This window comes from Oryzias latipes, chromosome 1 (assembly GCF_053564925.1).
Source record: "Oryzias latipes strain Hd-rR chromosome 1, Olatipes_Hd-rR_3.1".
Classification (NCBI taxonomy): domain Eukaryota; kingdom Metazoa; phylum Chordata; class Actinopteri; order Beloniformes; family Adrianichthyidae; genus Oryzias; species Oryzias latipes.
The window spans coordinates 10,622,201-10,638,501 of NC_136237.1; the positions used below are offsets into that span (position 1 = coordinate 10,622,201).

Below are 16,301 nucleotides of genomic sequence, written 5' to 3' on the forward strand. Positions count from 1 at the left end.
TGAAGATCAGAAACCAGATCAGAAATCATTGAAGAAAAAAGGTTTAGCGCACTGTCTAGTGGGTCTAGATGACCCAACTCCCAACGTTAACGTGCCTTGGATAACACAAGGGTTAAGCATATTTTGGATGACCAGCTTTTACGCAGGTAATATTATTTTGAAGCATGGCTTATACTATTTTTGAGTATTCTGTCTCTGAATGAAGAGGAGATTATTACGCTGTGAAGACATCTTTAATAGGTTTCATATTTTTATTTTGAACCCTGATTCAAGACACTGCATCAGAAATCTGATGAAGGAGTCAGAAACTCAAGATCCTGAACGATTTCCTAGCCGTTTCGGAGTTCAGCTGTCAAACTTTATTTGACTTTGTCAAGCAGAGGATCATCCAGGACCACGGAGAGCGCTTTGAAGAGCAGAGCACATCAACAAGAGCAGAACATCTACATCTGAGCAGCAAACATATACAAACATCAGCTAGGATGAGTCTGGTGGGGGGGGGGGTGTCAAAGGGTCCAAAATTAGTATTTCCTCAACAAAAAAACAAAAAAAAAAGTTGCTCTATTAAACAAGAGGCATGTACTGGACTTATGTAAGTTATCTGACGTGTCCTTTGCAGGAACCACCTTTGGTTTCCACTATTTTCAGGGTTTGCGGAAAAGAGGGGGGGGGGGGGTCCCTGAGATCTACCTTCTGGACACAGGAAGTGCGCATGTTGACAAAATGAAAGTCCAAACAGACATAAGTAAAAACATTAAGGTCTGCGAGAGCTGTGGAGATACAGAGTCTTATCCTTCAGAAAATAAAGTGCACCAACAGAACCGCTGAGTCAGCATCACAAAGTCAAAATGCAGAACTATAGCATTGTCTCAGCTTCTTTCTGGACTCAGAGTCAAAGTGCTGCTTAAATCTGCTTCAGATGGACTTCATGCAGGAACAGACCAGATCCAGGAACTAGGTCAAACACTGAGGTCTTTGTGGGGCCAGAACCAGCTCAGTTTTAAGGCAGAAAACGGCAGCTTCAGGGGTTTCTCTGGTTGAGCTCCTTCCTGAGCTCCTGTCATCAGCGCATGCCGCTCAGTCTCCTGGAGACCTGGAGAAATCATGGGATCTCCAGGTTTTGTTTCTATGGTAACCAGCACCCTGTGGAACGGAGACCTCCAGAGTCTACATGTGCCCTCCCCTGGGTAATTGGGAGGATTTAAGGAACGTTAGGGCCAGACCAGCTGTCCCAAGACCCCCCGCCCCCCAAAAGTTCCCAATTTCAAAGTCCTTCCAAGTCAGATCCCCTCCATCTAGGTCGGGTGCACTTTGTTTTTGAGGTGGGGGGCTTTCCGTTTCCTTTTGCGTGTGGGGAGGGTGCTGGTGTGAATGGGATGATTAAATAAATTTGACTGGGGCACGGCCTCTCGGTCTGTGGGGGGGTCCAAGTCTTCAACACCTGGAGCAGGTCCAGGCGTGGATGTTGGGGAGAGGGTGGGGACACGACTGGACATCGCTGTTTTAGGTGGCAAGTGAGAAAATGAGGAATTTCCTGGTGGTGGGGGGGTGGTATGTGTGGATTTATCTACAGCTGGTTTGGATGGTGGGGAGGCAACTGCAGATCTGGCGATTGGGGTGTGAGCAGAGGCAGGTTTGGTCTTTATGAAAGGAACAGGCGTGGCTGCGGGAGTCTTCTTGGGGTTGGCTGCAGTGGCCCCTCCCTCTCTGAAAGGTTCACTTCTTCCTGTCATTTTGCCTTTGCCCTTCTTTTCCTGCCCCCCTCTCTTTTCCTCTCTCCAGCCCTCCCCAGTCATGCTGTACCTTGCCTGCCCCCTCCCTGACAGATTGTCCTCTTGTCTCCTCCTGGCCCCCCTCCTCTTCCGATGTGCTCGTTCCAGCTTACACTCGAAGTGGTACAGGTCCTCTGTTGCCATGGTGACTCGGTCCAGCTGCTGCAATAGGGCATCCAGCGTTGGGAGAAGCCTCCTTAGAGAAGCCTCAGTCTCTGCCCTCTCCCTCCAGCTGGTGCCCCCTCCCACAACCGCTGAGCCGACCCCTAACCCTGCCATCAGACTGTGGGTAATGCCTGGGGCTTCGGTTAGGTTGCAGGGACTGGAGGAGGCGGAGCGCCATGAAGCTTCGGAACTAGCGTCAACGCTGTCTGGGGTGGGGGGGCAGTCTGGGCTGTCCAACGGAGGCAGGCATAGAGACTTGCAGTCACTGGTGGAGGATGAGCGAGAGGGGGGCAGCTCCAATCCTTCAAAATGGACTTTGTGGCGAAACTGAAGAGCAAAAGAGAAAAATTGCTTTTATCCAGAAACCTGTGACCCTCGAACCCCCAACAGGATGCGTACCTCTTTGGTCCGGCTCAGCCCCATCCACATCTTGAGCCTCCTCAGGAACAGCTCCACCATCTGGTGGTCTTGCAGGTCTGCGGCGGGCCGGAACAGCTCAGCCCGGGCGCGCCGGTAATTCCTGAGCAGAACTGACACCAGCAGCCAGAGCAGCACCAGACGACACAAGCAGAAGCCCATGTGGAGCAGCAGCGCCGGCGTGCAGGAGGGGCCACTCATGGACAGTTCAGGGTGCTGCCACAGCAAGATGTGCTTGCCCCCCCTCAGCAGAGACAGACACGTGGACAGGAAACTGCTGTACCCGTCCAGAACGGAGTGAAGGAGCTGCATTCGAGAACAAGTTTTATTTCAATTTTATTGGTTTCATTAGAAATGATCAGATGTCAGCGCAAATAAACTCGCAGATGCAACTTTTCTCTCCTCATAGCAACAAGAACAATGAAGGCATCCCCCCCCCAGCTCTGACAGCCCACCAGGAAGGGAAAAAAGCTGTTCTTACATCATCACTACATCCCCTTCTCCATCCGGGTGGAGCTAGAGCTTTGTAGACAAGACTGGCTATAATGTTGAAATCAAATGTTCAAAGTCCACCAAGCAGCGGTGCAACCCCCCCCCCCCCCCCCCCCCCCAGTGACATCTTTACTTGATGCGTATGACGTTGACGCGAATGTGAATAGCGCGGATAGAAGCGACTACAAATGATTAAAGTTTGATTGTTAAGGTTCATAATTTATGACAGAAAATTTGTCATTTACAGGTGCTCAGTTAGGACAGGGCATGAGGTTTGATCGTTTAAGTGTTGGATGAGTGAAGAGAACGGGATGAACTACTCAACACGGAGGTGACAGGACAAACCACTCTTCCGGGATTTAGGGGGAAGGGGGGACAGATTGGAGATGGAACAATTTAGATGAACTGGCGGTCGTGAGACGGACTCCTCACACAATGCAAAGGAGACGCACCGCAGACAGACCAGAGTAAATTCGGGGTAATTCGGCTGCCGGGCCTCTAAATCATAACAGGCAGCCAACAGTGAAAGGCGGGTAATTGTGTTGTTTTTTGCTCATAAAAGATGCAGACACTCACCAGGAGTCCGACGTGTGCAAACGCCAGCAGCATCATCATCAGCAGTGAGGAGATGGCCAGCAGCTCCAAGGCAGAGTGGCGCAAAGCCCGGCCGAACACCGCCCACTCTCTGAGGAAGCGCAGCTGATGGGATGCCTGATAGAGGGGGGGGACACATTAACTTCTGCCTGTCTAGAAGATGTCCCAACACCACGTCTCTATTTTCAATGTTACAGTTTTTGATACAGTTTTTATAATGTGAATTTCATGTTTCTATAGTTTTTCATGTTTTAGTTTAACATATTTCTGTTTTATTTCATTTATTTACTGCTTTTTTTATTAAAATGTTACAGTTTTTTAAAGATTTCTTGTGTCTCAAACCCGTCTGTCCTGTTTAGTGAACCTGCATCCATCCAACAGCAGGTAACAGCATATAAAATACACACAAGAACATATTTGTCCTACAGAGAATATTTCTTTTACAGACATAGATAGAACACTCTTCTCGTGTATAAATTATTCATATATACTGTAAACAAATTAAAGTCGCTGATATCAGCTGAAGAAGGAAATGGACCTTAATCTAATGTCTGCAGACATAACATGGAAGAAAACTAGAAACTCTGTTTAAACCCAGAAGAACGGCTGTTAATCAGCAGAAGAAGAAATACCAACCTTGGTCATTCGACATATTATGGACCCTTTTTATTTTCCCTTACAACATTACTTTATTATAAAAAAATAATTTAAAAACAAAATAATAAAAAAATGATTAATCAATTATTAAAAATGGTTAAATTGATTGACTTCTACTTCACTACTTCACTTCACTTCACTACTTCACTAGCTCCAAAAAATTGAGAAGTTGATTTATGATTTTTCTTAATGCAACATAATTTTGCACATATTTCTAACTTTTGATACTTGATCAAAATTTGCTATGAAAATTTTCTGAAACAGTGTTATGTCTATTTTACTGATATAGTATTATTTTTTAATCATATCAATGACTTTTATAAGTAACATTATTTGCATATATTTTGGATTCTTCATTGCCATGTTGATTTCTAAAAGTTATTTTAAAAAAAAATAATTTAAGTAATTCATCTTTGTCATGTGCTTTATTGATACTTCAAGATTCTTATTCCTGTCTGATAAAAGCTAGGAACCTGATAATGATAAATCATGTAATAAAATGGTAACGGTAAAACGGGGTGGGATTATATAAATTTGCTTCCTTCCACTCCCTTTCAAGCAATATTTATTATTATGTCTAATTATCCTATGTTTGATTAGTTATTGTATGAATGTATAACTGATGATTGTATTGTTTTTGCGTATTATTTCTATTTGATTGCTTGAAATAAACCATTTCAAATCAAATCAAATCAAAAGTACAGATGTGTTCAGCACACATTTAATTTTGACCCTCAGTAACTATTTCTGGTATTTTTCCAACTTCAAATTCTGGTGCTTTAATCAGTTTTATGAAATATTGTCTGTGAAAATGATCATAAAAATAACTCTTTTAGGCCTAAACTGTAGTTTTCAAATACTTTCATTTTTTCCACTTTCTCCCATGTTTTTTAAAATAAACAAAAATTGGAAACCATGTTTGGCCTTACTCTTTTATTTTCCTTATGTTCCCTTTAGTTTAATGAGTTTCTCCCTCTCAATGGAGAAAGACGTCCTTAGCCCTTGGGGGGGTCAAGGGTCAAGATGACCATTGACGTGTTATCCCTACCATGACAAAGGTGGATGAAGGTGGAGAGGATTTCATGTAATCCATGGACACCAGTGAAGATCACAAATCATTGAAGAAAAAAGGTTCAGCGCACTGTCTAGTGGGTCTAGATGACCCCACTCCCAATGTTAAAGTTTCTAGGATAGCACAAGGGGGAAGTCTGTTCTGTTTCTACTGCAAAGCAGCTGTCAGCTCACATCTGCCCCCAGCTGGCAAGGCTCGCCTCACCAGCAGCCTTTTCTTCCCTTACAGTCAGCGTTCTGACGTCACGTCACTGTTTAAATTGAGCCCCGCAGTCAGACATGAGGCGAAGCGCTCTCCGAAGCCACACCCGTAGTTTCCGCTCCGTCTGTGATCGCGCAACACTCAAATTCTGCGATTTTAACCTCAGAAACTGTGGAAAATCTGTTGAGTCAACTGAAAATGTATCTTTAACACGGATCAGTGGACAATAATAATTTACTTAATGTGCGTTTTTCTATGTTATCATGATGACAGGTGAAGCCGAGCCTCACTTGTCTCATCTGACCGCACGTCACTGATCCCAGATTATCTTCAGACAGTAGAAATGACCAAAAGATTACATGGAAGGTTTTCACAGAAGGCAACAAAGTGAGTGTGGGCCATCCCACCTTCAACACCAAGACGAACAGCAGCATGGCGGCCATGACAGTAAACAGCTGGCTCTTCTGGGCGAGGGGGTGGAAGTCTGTGAAGCTGATCTGGGGCTGCTTCAGGAAGAGCTCCCACTGCTGGCCGGCTGTGACGCAGCGGCTCAAGTGCAGCCCGCAAACACACACGGCCACGGACAGTTTGCACAATCCCAGGAGCCTCCATGCCGACAGCAGGTACCTGTGTCCTTCTCTGAGGACGCCCAGGACTCCCCTAACCAGGAAGTACACAACCAAGCCAAGGAGGACGATCTGGAAGAACACAAATGATCAGGGGCTGTTGGAGTCGTTGCTGGCGCCTCAGGGCAGTTGTCCTGCTTACCGTAAGGAGCAGTTGCATGTCCAGCCCTTTGATTGGCCAGAGGGACACAACGTCCAACTGGAGGCTGTTCTGAGCACGATCCGAAACCGGGAACTCGAACAGGAAGGTGAAGATAGCCAGCAAGTTGGTGTTAATATTGTAGAGGGAGAACTCCAGGATCACAGCATGGGTTCTGCAAAACACATGACATCATTACCTATTCTGTTTGCAGGAATAGTTTTACCTGGGAACCCGGAACCAGGCCGGTTCTGCAGCACCTGTGGTTGATCCAGCGCCACTGCTGCAGCTGCTGTAAGGAAGAGCAGGCCTCCTGCAGGCTTCTGTTGAGGAGCAGAACCTCATTTCCACTGTCATACATCCCTGTTAGACCCACTGGTGTCTCCCTGAGAAAGGATATGACAAAAAGACATGAGAGCTGATGTTAAACTGATATGGGAGATGCTCCAGCTTCTTCTGATGCTTACCCATCTGCTTCCAAACCAGCAAACTCTGGCCTGCTCTCTGAAAATCTTTTGGGAAACCAGTTCCTGGTCCACACAGAGGGTTCTCCTCCCCAACTGAGAGCAGCTGCAAAGAGGAAGTTCCCATTGGTTATAATGACAGGAAACATCAGCAGTTCCAGTAGAAACTGTTGTATAAATGGAAGAACATGACAATCTGTATCTTTGAAGGAGAGGAGGCTTTGTAGCCCTCACAGACCCTGGCCCATCTGACCTTGACGTAGGAGGTGGTGCTGGTGGGGCAGTAAAAAGGTAGCTCACCCTGAGTGTCTTGGATTTGTTGGAGCCTCGGCGCACCAACTAAGACACTTCCCGTGTCTCTGAGCAGCAATGAATCTCGGAGAAGTCGCTGCAGCAAAGTGCTGCTGATCCACGGCAGAACCTCGTCCCGACTGTGAGCACAGAGAGGCGTGTCAACGGCAAACATTTTTTCAAGTCTTCTGCAGCAGCACTGCGAGGGGGAATACCTGCCGACGGCGCCACGCTCTGGGCTTTGGAAGGCTCTCTGGAGCTGCGTCCGCAGTCTCAAACTGTGAGCGGCTGTCTCCAAATCAGAGTAGTTGAGTAGCAGAACCACCATCAGGAAAAACATGTAAAACAGGAAGTTCTGAAAGAGAGCCACAGCAGTCATTAGAACCCACCAGAACAGAGGTCACCAGCAGCCTCAGTACCCCCTGACCTTCAGCATGCTGTGCAGCATGTGGATCTTGCGCGCTTGGTTCCGAGCCTGAGACAGAGCGAAGCCCTGAGGTGGTCTGACCCTGGTGACCCGCTGGACGACTCGCTCCACTTGGGGGAACTCCACCAACACGTCCTGGTCCTCCGGGCGCAGCCGCCGCACACACACAGTGAAGTACACGGCCTCGCAAAACGCCTATGAGACAGAGAGAAGGGCATAATTGCCCACAAAAACCCAAAATGCAATGGAGGACAAGACACACCCAACCGTTAAGAGAAATTTGAGTTTAGGAAAGACAGTAATTATTCCATTAATCCCCACGTTGTCTTGTGTGTGTGTGTGTATGTGTGTGTGTGGGGGGGGGGGGTCTGGAGGCCATTTAAGCTGCCACTTAAGGACGTCCCCTGCCTTTGCAGTTAGACTCTGGCAGCCCCATGACCCCGAAAGGAACAAAACGGCTTGGAAGACGAGTGGATGCATGTTTCCTTATTTTTCTCTTCCTTTCCCTCTCTGTGGCTGTCAAGTTATTTTGCATCAAATGGAGAAAACACCAGCAGGACTCCACTCACGACTCAAAACTCCATGAACTTGTCTGTTTCCTTTATTTGCGTTTGGTTTTAGACAGAGAACTTTTTCCAGTGAGTTAATGAGTGTTAAGTTGAACCAATCAGGCAAGGGGAAAAAACCTGTATAGAAATAATTCTTATGAAAACGTATTCTGTTTTACAATTAAATTACAAATAACTATCACTTAATTTCAAATAAAATATCAAATTTCAATAACAAATGATCAAATTTCACACAACAGCAATGCACCATGATCAATTAACCACTAATCAGAAATAGGAAAAACATTTAAAACAATTTAAGTCTAAAGCGCCCACATTAATGCAATAAACAGCTGATCAACCCCCTTTACTTTTGCATCTTACCGGCTGCCTCTCTACCTTTTTAGATGCCTCGGCAGGGATTTTTTTCTTTCATCTGATTGTTGGCCCAAACATCTGTTTCATTTAGCTCGCCTGTCAGATCAGTGTTCACTGCTTTTGCGCAACCCTCAAGGCTTTTGTGCGACACCCGAATCAACGTGCCCGCCGGCGCACAGGCGCACTGACGCAGGCTTTATTGTTCTCACCTGTTGTAATTGACCCACTTTTGTAATCATATTTTTCTTCTTAAATACCTCTTTCTCAGATTTTATAACTCACCCTCCAACTTTTCAATTCCACTCCAATTCATTTTTCTTCAGCAATTTTAATTTATACATACGCTTTTTTTGTTTGTTTTCGTGTGTGTGTGCGAGTTTTGACCTAACAGTGGCCAAATGTTTTCCACTTGGTTTAACAGAACCAAAAGGCAAAAGATCTGCGGGTTCAGTCAACCCCGCCTCCCCACCAGCAGGTCTGTCAGTCTCAGTGTGGAGGGAGCCGTTCTGCATCTGAATCTTTGGTTCTACAGCGGTGAGTCCGGTTGGACCTTCATCGCCTCTCACCTTCAGCGGCTCCAGCAGCAGGAAGGAACACAGCACGCTGGCAAGGCAGGAGAGGATCCACATGGTGGCCACCTTGTGGCTGAAGCCTTGCCCCACCCACATCGAGATGGCGTTGGCCACAGCGATCGCTGCCCAGCTGCCCCACATGGCAACACGTCCGCACCAGGGGGGGAAACGACGGGGGCGACAGACGTCCGTCACAACTGAAGAACACAAGTCATGAGTTAGTGAAGGAGGGGGGCTGTTTGAAAACCTCAGATTCACATGTTTGATGCCTAAGAAGATCCTTTTTATGATCATCTGTGGATGGGATGTTTCTTCAGCACCTGTATTTGAAGTGAAGGCAGTCTTGGGGGGGTCCCGTCTGAAAGCTTCCCTGGGCAAAGGGTCACTCAGCTTTTGGAGGAGGATCACTTCAGTCTTATCTCCAAAAATACTTGACCTGGGGAACAAACACACTGGTGGTCTTCAGATCCAGCTTCAGGGGTTTAGTTCTGTCACATGAGGAGCAACTTACAGATCGGCCATCTCGCTCTCATCCTCCTGAGGGAAGAAGTTCTGCCCGTCTGCCAGGATGTGCTTGATCAGATCCTCATCTGCAGCAAAGACTGTCACCGTCAGAATATCCAACCTTTGTAATCCAATCTCCAATTTCTGATCTCAGATTACCGGATGAGGTAAACTGCTTGTTGTGCTGCGCAATGGCCCCCCCCTGAGGGCTGAAGGTCATGTCAACTCCCAGGTGTCTGCTCCCCTGAGCCCTCTTCAGCCTGGGCATCCCTGCCCCCCATTGCCCCGCCCCTCCTACGACAGATGTGTTGCTCTGCAGCTCCGGCCAGTCCTCGTCCTCCGGTGCGTCCCAGCTGTCCACGCTGAAAAATAACCAGAGTACGAAAGATTTGACAGGAACCCCCCACCCATAATTATCTGGGGGTGGGGGGGGTTGGTATTTTTATTTGTACCGATATTTTCAAAAATAAGATATTGATTTGTATTGATGGTACACATTAGTTTTCTAAAGTTCCCACGTATGTGCGTGTGTGTTTGTATATGGGAGTGTATGGAATAGGCTTAGTGTTGTGTTTGTGCGGCTGTTTACGTAAGTGTGTTGCTTTAGTGTTGTGTCTTTGGCTACGTTCACACTGCAGGGCTTAATGCTCAATTCGGATTTTTTGAAAAAATCTGATTTGTTTGCTAGACCGTTCACATTTCCAAGTAAATCCGAACTTTTGTGATCTCCAGTGTGACCGTGACACGACCCAAACGAGACCCGCATGCGCAGAAGCCAGAAGAATACTCAACGGTGAACGACTTCACTTGCTGTTTGAGGAGCAAACGTTAACAATGGATGTCAACAACAGTGTTGTCAAAAGCGGAGCTCTTTTTGTAATATTAAATTTATTTTCACGAAGGAGCAGCACAATTACAATCTTCTCATTTTAAGAAGGCATTGGAGTCGGGATCGTCTGTACCCACTGTTGTGTAAAGGAAATGTGTATGTGTTGGGCCCGCGCGCCCCGTGTGTGTGTATGCAAGCGCGTGCCGCGATAGAGAATAGGGGGGGGGGGGGGGGGGGGGCAGTGTGTGCGCGCATTCATGTTGTGTGTTACGGAGGAAAGTTGACGGTAATAAAAGAAGGTTTCCCCCAGAATAAATGCTATGGACTCTTTATTAACCCGTTCTGGAGAATCTAAGGATCAGAACAGGGAGGAGGAGGATCGCCTTGGGTCCCCTGCGCTTCTGAGCACGGTCGGAAGGGGAGAAAGAAAAAAAAGTCATCGCGGGAAAGGTTCTACACCACGCTCTGCCATTTATCTGGAAATTTTTTCAAAAACCGCCCAGTTGCGATCAGAGCCCTGGAGTTTGGCCTAAAAAGACCGATTACCCCAAATATTAATCCAATCAGTGACCTCCCTTCCCTTCCACTGACTGGTCTCAGCAGCATCGTCCACCATGGTTGATGTTTACGTTCTCGTTCCCGCCTACTTCAACGCAAAATGATGACGTTTGTTGCGTGTCGATGACGTACAGTTCGGAATCAAGTCGCCTGGCCTGTCAGACGGCGGTCGCAATTGAAAAGAACGGCTACAATTCGGAATCAGGACGGCAAACCCACGGGGCCTGGGTCGCAATTGAAAAGATCGGATCTGTGTCATTCAGACTGTCATGAAAAGATCGGAATTGGGCCGCTTAGGGGCAAAAAATTCGGAATTGGGTCGTTTCAGCCTGCAGTGTGAACGTAGCCTTTGTCTTTGTATATAGGTTAGTGTTCTATGTGTAAGTGTTGATGTTGTGTTGATGTTGTGTTTCCGAGTTAACGTTGTCTGTTTGTGTGTATTTGTTGATCTGTCAGTGTGTGTGTGCAATTGCGCTAGTTTTAGTGTTGTGTTAGTCTGTGTTCTTGTGTATCTTTCAATGTTTGATTTGTGTGTGTGTGCGCATTTGTGTTAGTGTTCTGTTTGTCTGTTTTATCGTTTATCTGTTAGTATTGGATGTTTTCTGTGTGTGCATATGTGCTAGTGTAGTGTTTGTGTGTGTAAGTATGTCGTAGTGTGTATGCGTGTGTTTGTGTATGTATTTGTGTCTGTGCTGTGTTTTTGTGTATGTGTTAGCGTTATTTGTGTGAGTGTGCAAGTGTGTTACTGTGCATGTGTGAGTGTTGGATGTGTCTGTGTCCATCCATTTGTGTTAGTGTCGTGTATGTGAGTGTGTTGGATGTGTCTGTGTCCCTCCATTTGTGTTAGTGTTGTGTGTGTGTGTGTTGGATGTGTCTGTGTCCCTCCATTTGTGCTAGCGTTGTGTATGTGTGTGTGTATGTGTTGGATGTGTTTTGTCCCTCCATTTGTGTTAGTGTTGTGTATGTGAGTGTGTGTGTGTTGGATGTGTCTGTGTCCATCCATTTGTGTTAGTGTCGTGTATGTGAGTGTGTGTGTGTTGGATGTGTTGTGTCCATCCATTTGTATTAGTGTTGTGTATGTGAGTGTGTTGGATGTGTTGTGTCCATCCATTTGTGTTAGTGTTGTGTATGTGAGTGTGTGTGTGTTGGATGTGTCTGTGTCCATCCATTTGTGTTAGTGTCGTGTATGTGAGTGTGTGTGTGTTGGATGTGTTGTGTCCATCCATTTGTATTAGTGTTGTGTATGTGAGTGTGTTGGATGTGTTGTGCCCGTCCATTTGTGTTAGTGTTGTGTATGTGAGTGTGTGTGTGTTGGATGTGTCTGTGTCCATCCATTTGTGTTAGTGTTGTGTATGTGAGTGTGTGTGTGTTGGATGTGTTGTGTCCATCCATTTGTGTTAGTGTTGTGTATGTGAGTGTGTGTGTGTTGGATGTGTCTGTGTCCATCCATTTGTGTTAGTGTCGTGTATGTGAGTGTGTATGTGTTGGATGTGTTGTGTCCATCCATTTGTGTTAGTGTTGTGTATGTGAGTGTGTGTGTGTTGGATGTGTTGTGTCCATCCATTTGTGTTAGTGTTGTGTATGTGAGTGTGTGTGTGTTGGATGTGTCTGTGTCCATCCATTTGTGTTAGTGTTGTGTATGTGAGTGTGTGTGTGTTGGATGTGTCTGTGTCCATCCATTTGTATTAGTGTTGTGTATGTGAGTGTGTTGGATGTGTTGTGCCCGTCCATTTGTGTTAGTGTTGTGTATGTGAGTGTGTGTGTGTTGGATGTGTCTGTGTCCATCCATTTGTGTTAGTGTTGTGTATGTGAGTGTGTGTGTGTTGGATGTGTCTGTGTCCATCCATTTGTGTTAGTGTTGTGTATGTGAGTGTGTATGTGTTGGATGTGTTGTGTCCATCCATTTGTGTTAGTGTTGTGTATGTGAGTGTGTGTGTGTTGGATGTGTCTGTGTCCATCCATTTGTGTTAGTGTTGTGTATGTGAGTGTGTATGTGTTGGATGTGTTGTGTCCATCCATTTGTGTTAGTGTTGTGTATGTGTTGGATGTGTTGTGTCCATCCATTTGTGTTAGTGTTGTGTATGTGAGTGTGTGTGTGTTGGATGTGTCTGTGTCCATCCATTTGTGTTAGTGTTGTGTATGTGAGTGTGTATGTGTTGGATGTGTTGTGTCCATCCATTTGTATTAGTGTTGTGTATGTGTTGGATGTGTTGTGTCCATACATTTGTGTTAGTGTTGTGTATGTGAGTGTGTGTATGTTGGATGTGTTGTGCCTGTCCATTTGTGTTAGTGTTGTGTATGTGAGTGTGTGTATGTCGGATGTGTTGTGCCTGTCCATTTGTGTTAGTGTTGTGTATGTGAGTGTGTGTGTGTTGGATGTGTTGTGTCCATCCATTTGTATTAGTGTTGTGTATGTGAGTGTGTTGGATGTGTTGTGCCCGTCCATTTGTGTTAGTGTCGTGTATGTGAGTGTGTATGTGTTGGATGTGTTGTGCCTGTCCATTTGTGTTAGTGTTGTGTATGTGAGTGTGTATGGATTCTGTTTTTTTTTTCTTTTCTTAAAACTCGCATGCCTCTGCGCCCCCTGTGCTTCGGAACTGTCCCCCCCGCGTCAGGACAGCCAGGTTTACCTTTTTAGGGAGGGGGTTCCTAAATCCACGTTGGTTTCCTCTGAGTTGCTCTGAAAAACAGACAGAGTGGCTCATCTGTACAAAACCCATTTTTAAGGATCTGTGTTTTTTTCAGGGTCTACCTCGCCATTGAAGAAGAGGAACGAGCTTCCTGCCATGGAGTTATCCAGAAAGTCATCAATTTCCACGGATTCCTGATCCCCCTGGGGAGGCACGTGCTCCACCGTCACACACTGATGACCCCCCATAAAAGAAGAAGCCTTAGTGTGGGTGTGGGTGGCTGCAGAAGCAGCTCTGCGGGGACGCTCAGTACCTCACTGCGGCTCATCCTGAACACCCCCATCACCAGCAGGTACAGGGGGTACACCACCAGGCAGGTCACCACGCCCACTGTTGCCCCATCCAAGGGAGAGAGCCTGGACACCGCCCTGCTGCAGGGGGAGGGGGTGCTTTTTGTCAGAATCTGCACACAGGCTGACAAAAAGGTGGTGGTGTGTGTGCGGTGGGGTCATTCCTGTACCTGAAGCGCAGGTCCAACACGGCGCCGTACCACAGAGCGTTGGCCAACAGCAGCAGCTGCAGCAGCAGCGCGCAGCAGGTGGCCCTCTGCAGGCGCGTGAAGGGGCTGCGGGGGGGCCTCGCCCACAGTGACAGCCACAGGTGACTCTCGCACAGCGCCCTCTGCAGCTCACAGCGCAGGAGGCGGGGCAGCTGCCGGAGCACCGCCTCTTCTAGATAAACGCAGGGGGGTAGGGATGGAGTCAGAGAGGCCTGCTTTGGTGAGTTTAAAACAAGAAAACACACAACACAAGGAACCCCCAACCCACCTGAGGCCTCCACCTCCATCTCCACCCGTCCACCTGTCCGCTCATTATCCACAGACAGCCACTCCTCCACCAGGAAGAAGAAGCTGCTTCCTGTCTGCAGGTCTTTCACCAGGACGTACTGCAGCATCCACGCTGGAGACAGACCTGGAGGGAGGGGGGCAGCAGAGGAGGGAGTCTCAAAATCCTTTGACTCGTTTAAAGTGGAGCTCTGTGTGGAGGGGGTGGGGGTACCTTTGTTGTCATGCCACACCCGGATCTTCCACACATTGCCCAGGCTGCTGTCCGTGGCGATGTGGAAGATGTCCAGCGCGTTCCGAGCAAATGCTCCTTTGCTGTCCAGGTGGCGGTGCCCGCTGCGCCCCCCCCTGCCGTAGAGACTGATGCCCACATGAGCTGTGGTTCCTGGGAGCAAAGACACTAATGTTCATGAACTCTTCATTTGTGAAATGTTACACTCCCCCCCCCCCTTACCTGCTCCGGGGCCCCAGCCGGTCTTAACCTGGATCTCATACTTGAAGAGTCCATCCTGTCCGCAGAGAGGAACCACGGCGGCACGCCGTAGCTCCAGCTGGTCCAGTTTGCGTAAGATGGCGGCAGCCACCACATAGCTCAGCAAACCCAGCAGGCAGGGCAACAGCACAAAGAGGCTGCCCCCTCCGGGACTCTCCTGAGGAGGAAGGAAAAGCTCAGCAGTTGAAGGAGGAGCACGTTGAAGCTGATGCAGACAGGAGGTAAAGCTGAAAATGTGGAGGTTCTCTTTGGGAGGGACCAGGAGGGATAGGATCAGGACTGAGTACATCAGAGGATCAGATCATGGTAGATGTTTTGGAGGAAAACGCAGAGAAGCAGATAGAGATGCTTAGACGAGGAGGAACAGTTAGGATGTTGGTAAAAGGATGCTGTGGTTGGAGATACCAGGAAAGAGTCCTAGATAAGGGGTCTGCAACCTGAGGCTCCAGAACCTCATGTGGCCCTTTAACCCCTTCATTGTGGCTCTCTGATTAACGGAAAATAGAACATTTTTAATTTTAGGAGATTATTGTTGAGTTAAAAGTAAGTAAGTAGTCAAGTGAAAATGTAAAACAAATCAACTCAAACTTGATTCAACTCGTTCACAAGCAGTTGAAGGACAGTATCACTCTGTGAGGTTCCTGTCTATGGTAGCCGTAATACTCCAATAATCCTAAACATTTTGGCAGATTCTTTAGCGCTGTGTATCACAGAAAATCAGCTTAAGATCGACAGGAAACAACCAGAATTCATATTTAAGGCACACCGGTAGAAGTGTCGGATTTTATATAGTTTTTGTACAAATTCATCGAATTTAAGTGTGCCTTAAGGTGAAAAACTACAGCAAGGGTCACTCAATTTGCTCTGATTTAGTTAGATTTATGAACTGATTTATTTAACTGTTTTTTTAAATCACCGCTCATTAATAAATAATAATGGACTGGATTTTCGTGCACTTTTCCAGACGCTTAAAGCACTTACAATGTATGTCAATTCATTCACTCCTCATTCATACCTGGTCATATTTACTGATGCAGCCATAGCTGCCCTGGGGCAGACTGACAGAGGCGTGGCTGCCAATACGCGCCTACCGCCCCTCTGACCATCGCCTGGACATTCATACGCATTCACACACACTAGTGAAGCCACATTGGAGGCAGGGAGGGGGAAGTGCCTTGCCCATGGGTATGACGATGGTTGGCTGGGGGAGAAGGAAATGACCTGCTGACCCTTTAAACATTGACTGAGCTTATTTATTTATTAGTTAATTACTCTGAAAAAAGGCCATTAACTTTTTATAAATTAGGTTTTAGTTATGCCAAAAAAAAAGTTGATTTATTTTTATATTTTACATAACAAAAATACAAATCAGAGTTGTATATTCTTAAGGGTGAAATTAGATTTTCTGGTGCCTATTGTGTTGTACTCAGTAAGAAATTGACCCAAATGGCTCTTTAAGTGTGAAAGCTTGCAGATGTCTGTCCTAGAGAAGATCAGAGGAGGTTCATGGATGTAGAGGAGGAGGACATGAGGGTGGTTGGTGTGAGTGAGGAAGATGCAGAGGAGAGGGTTAGGAGGAGACACATAAAGGGAGCAGCCGAGGTGGGTTTATGTTCATGTGGAACTGA

General features: G+C 46.8%; 1 protein-coding gene across 2 annotated transcripts in view; it reads right to left on the reverse strand.

The window, feature by feature from the left end:
* Positions 1–232: 232 nt before the first annotated feature.
* Positions 233–16,301, reverse strand: part of pkd1a (polycystic kidney disease 1a) — a 209,346-nt gene continuing 193,277 nt past the window's right edge. Inside the window, exons 36-56 of one of the 2 annotated variants that reach the window (XM_078950833.1) lie at positions 14,635–14,830; positions 14,395–14,565; positions 14,164–14,307; positions 13,857–14,067; positions 13,650–13,767; positions 13,459–13,569; positions 13,337–13,386; positions 9,479–9,681; positions 9,327–9,405; positions 9,136–9,251; positions 8,810–9,012; positions 7,318–7,512; positions 7,106–7,245; positions 6,900–7,030; positions 6,603–6,705; positions 6,396–6,521; positions 6,139–6,310; positions 5,778–6,068; positions 3,423–3,557; positions 2,337–2,660; positions 233–2,264 (exon numbers count right to left, since the gene is read on the reverse strand). In XM_078950833.1, the coding sequence (XP_078806959.1) occupies positions 1,296–2,264; positions 2,337–2,660; positions 3,423–3,557; positions 5,778–6,068; positions 6,139–6,310; positions 6,396–6,521; positions 6,603–6,705; positions 6,900–7,030; positions 7,106–7,245; positions 7,318–7,512; positions 8,810–9,012; positions 9,136–9,251; positions 9,327–9,405; positions 9,479–9,681; positions 13,337–13,386; positions 13,459–13,569; positions 13,650–13,767; positions 13,857–14,067; positions 14,164–14,307; positions 14,395–14,565; positions 14,635–14,830 (4,188 nt within the window). In that variant the 3' untranslated portion in view covers positions 233–1,295. 2 annotated transcript variants of the gene reach the window in all.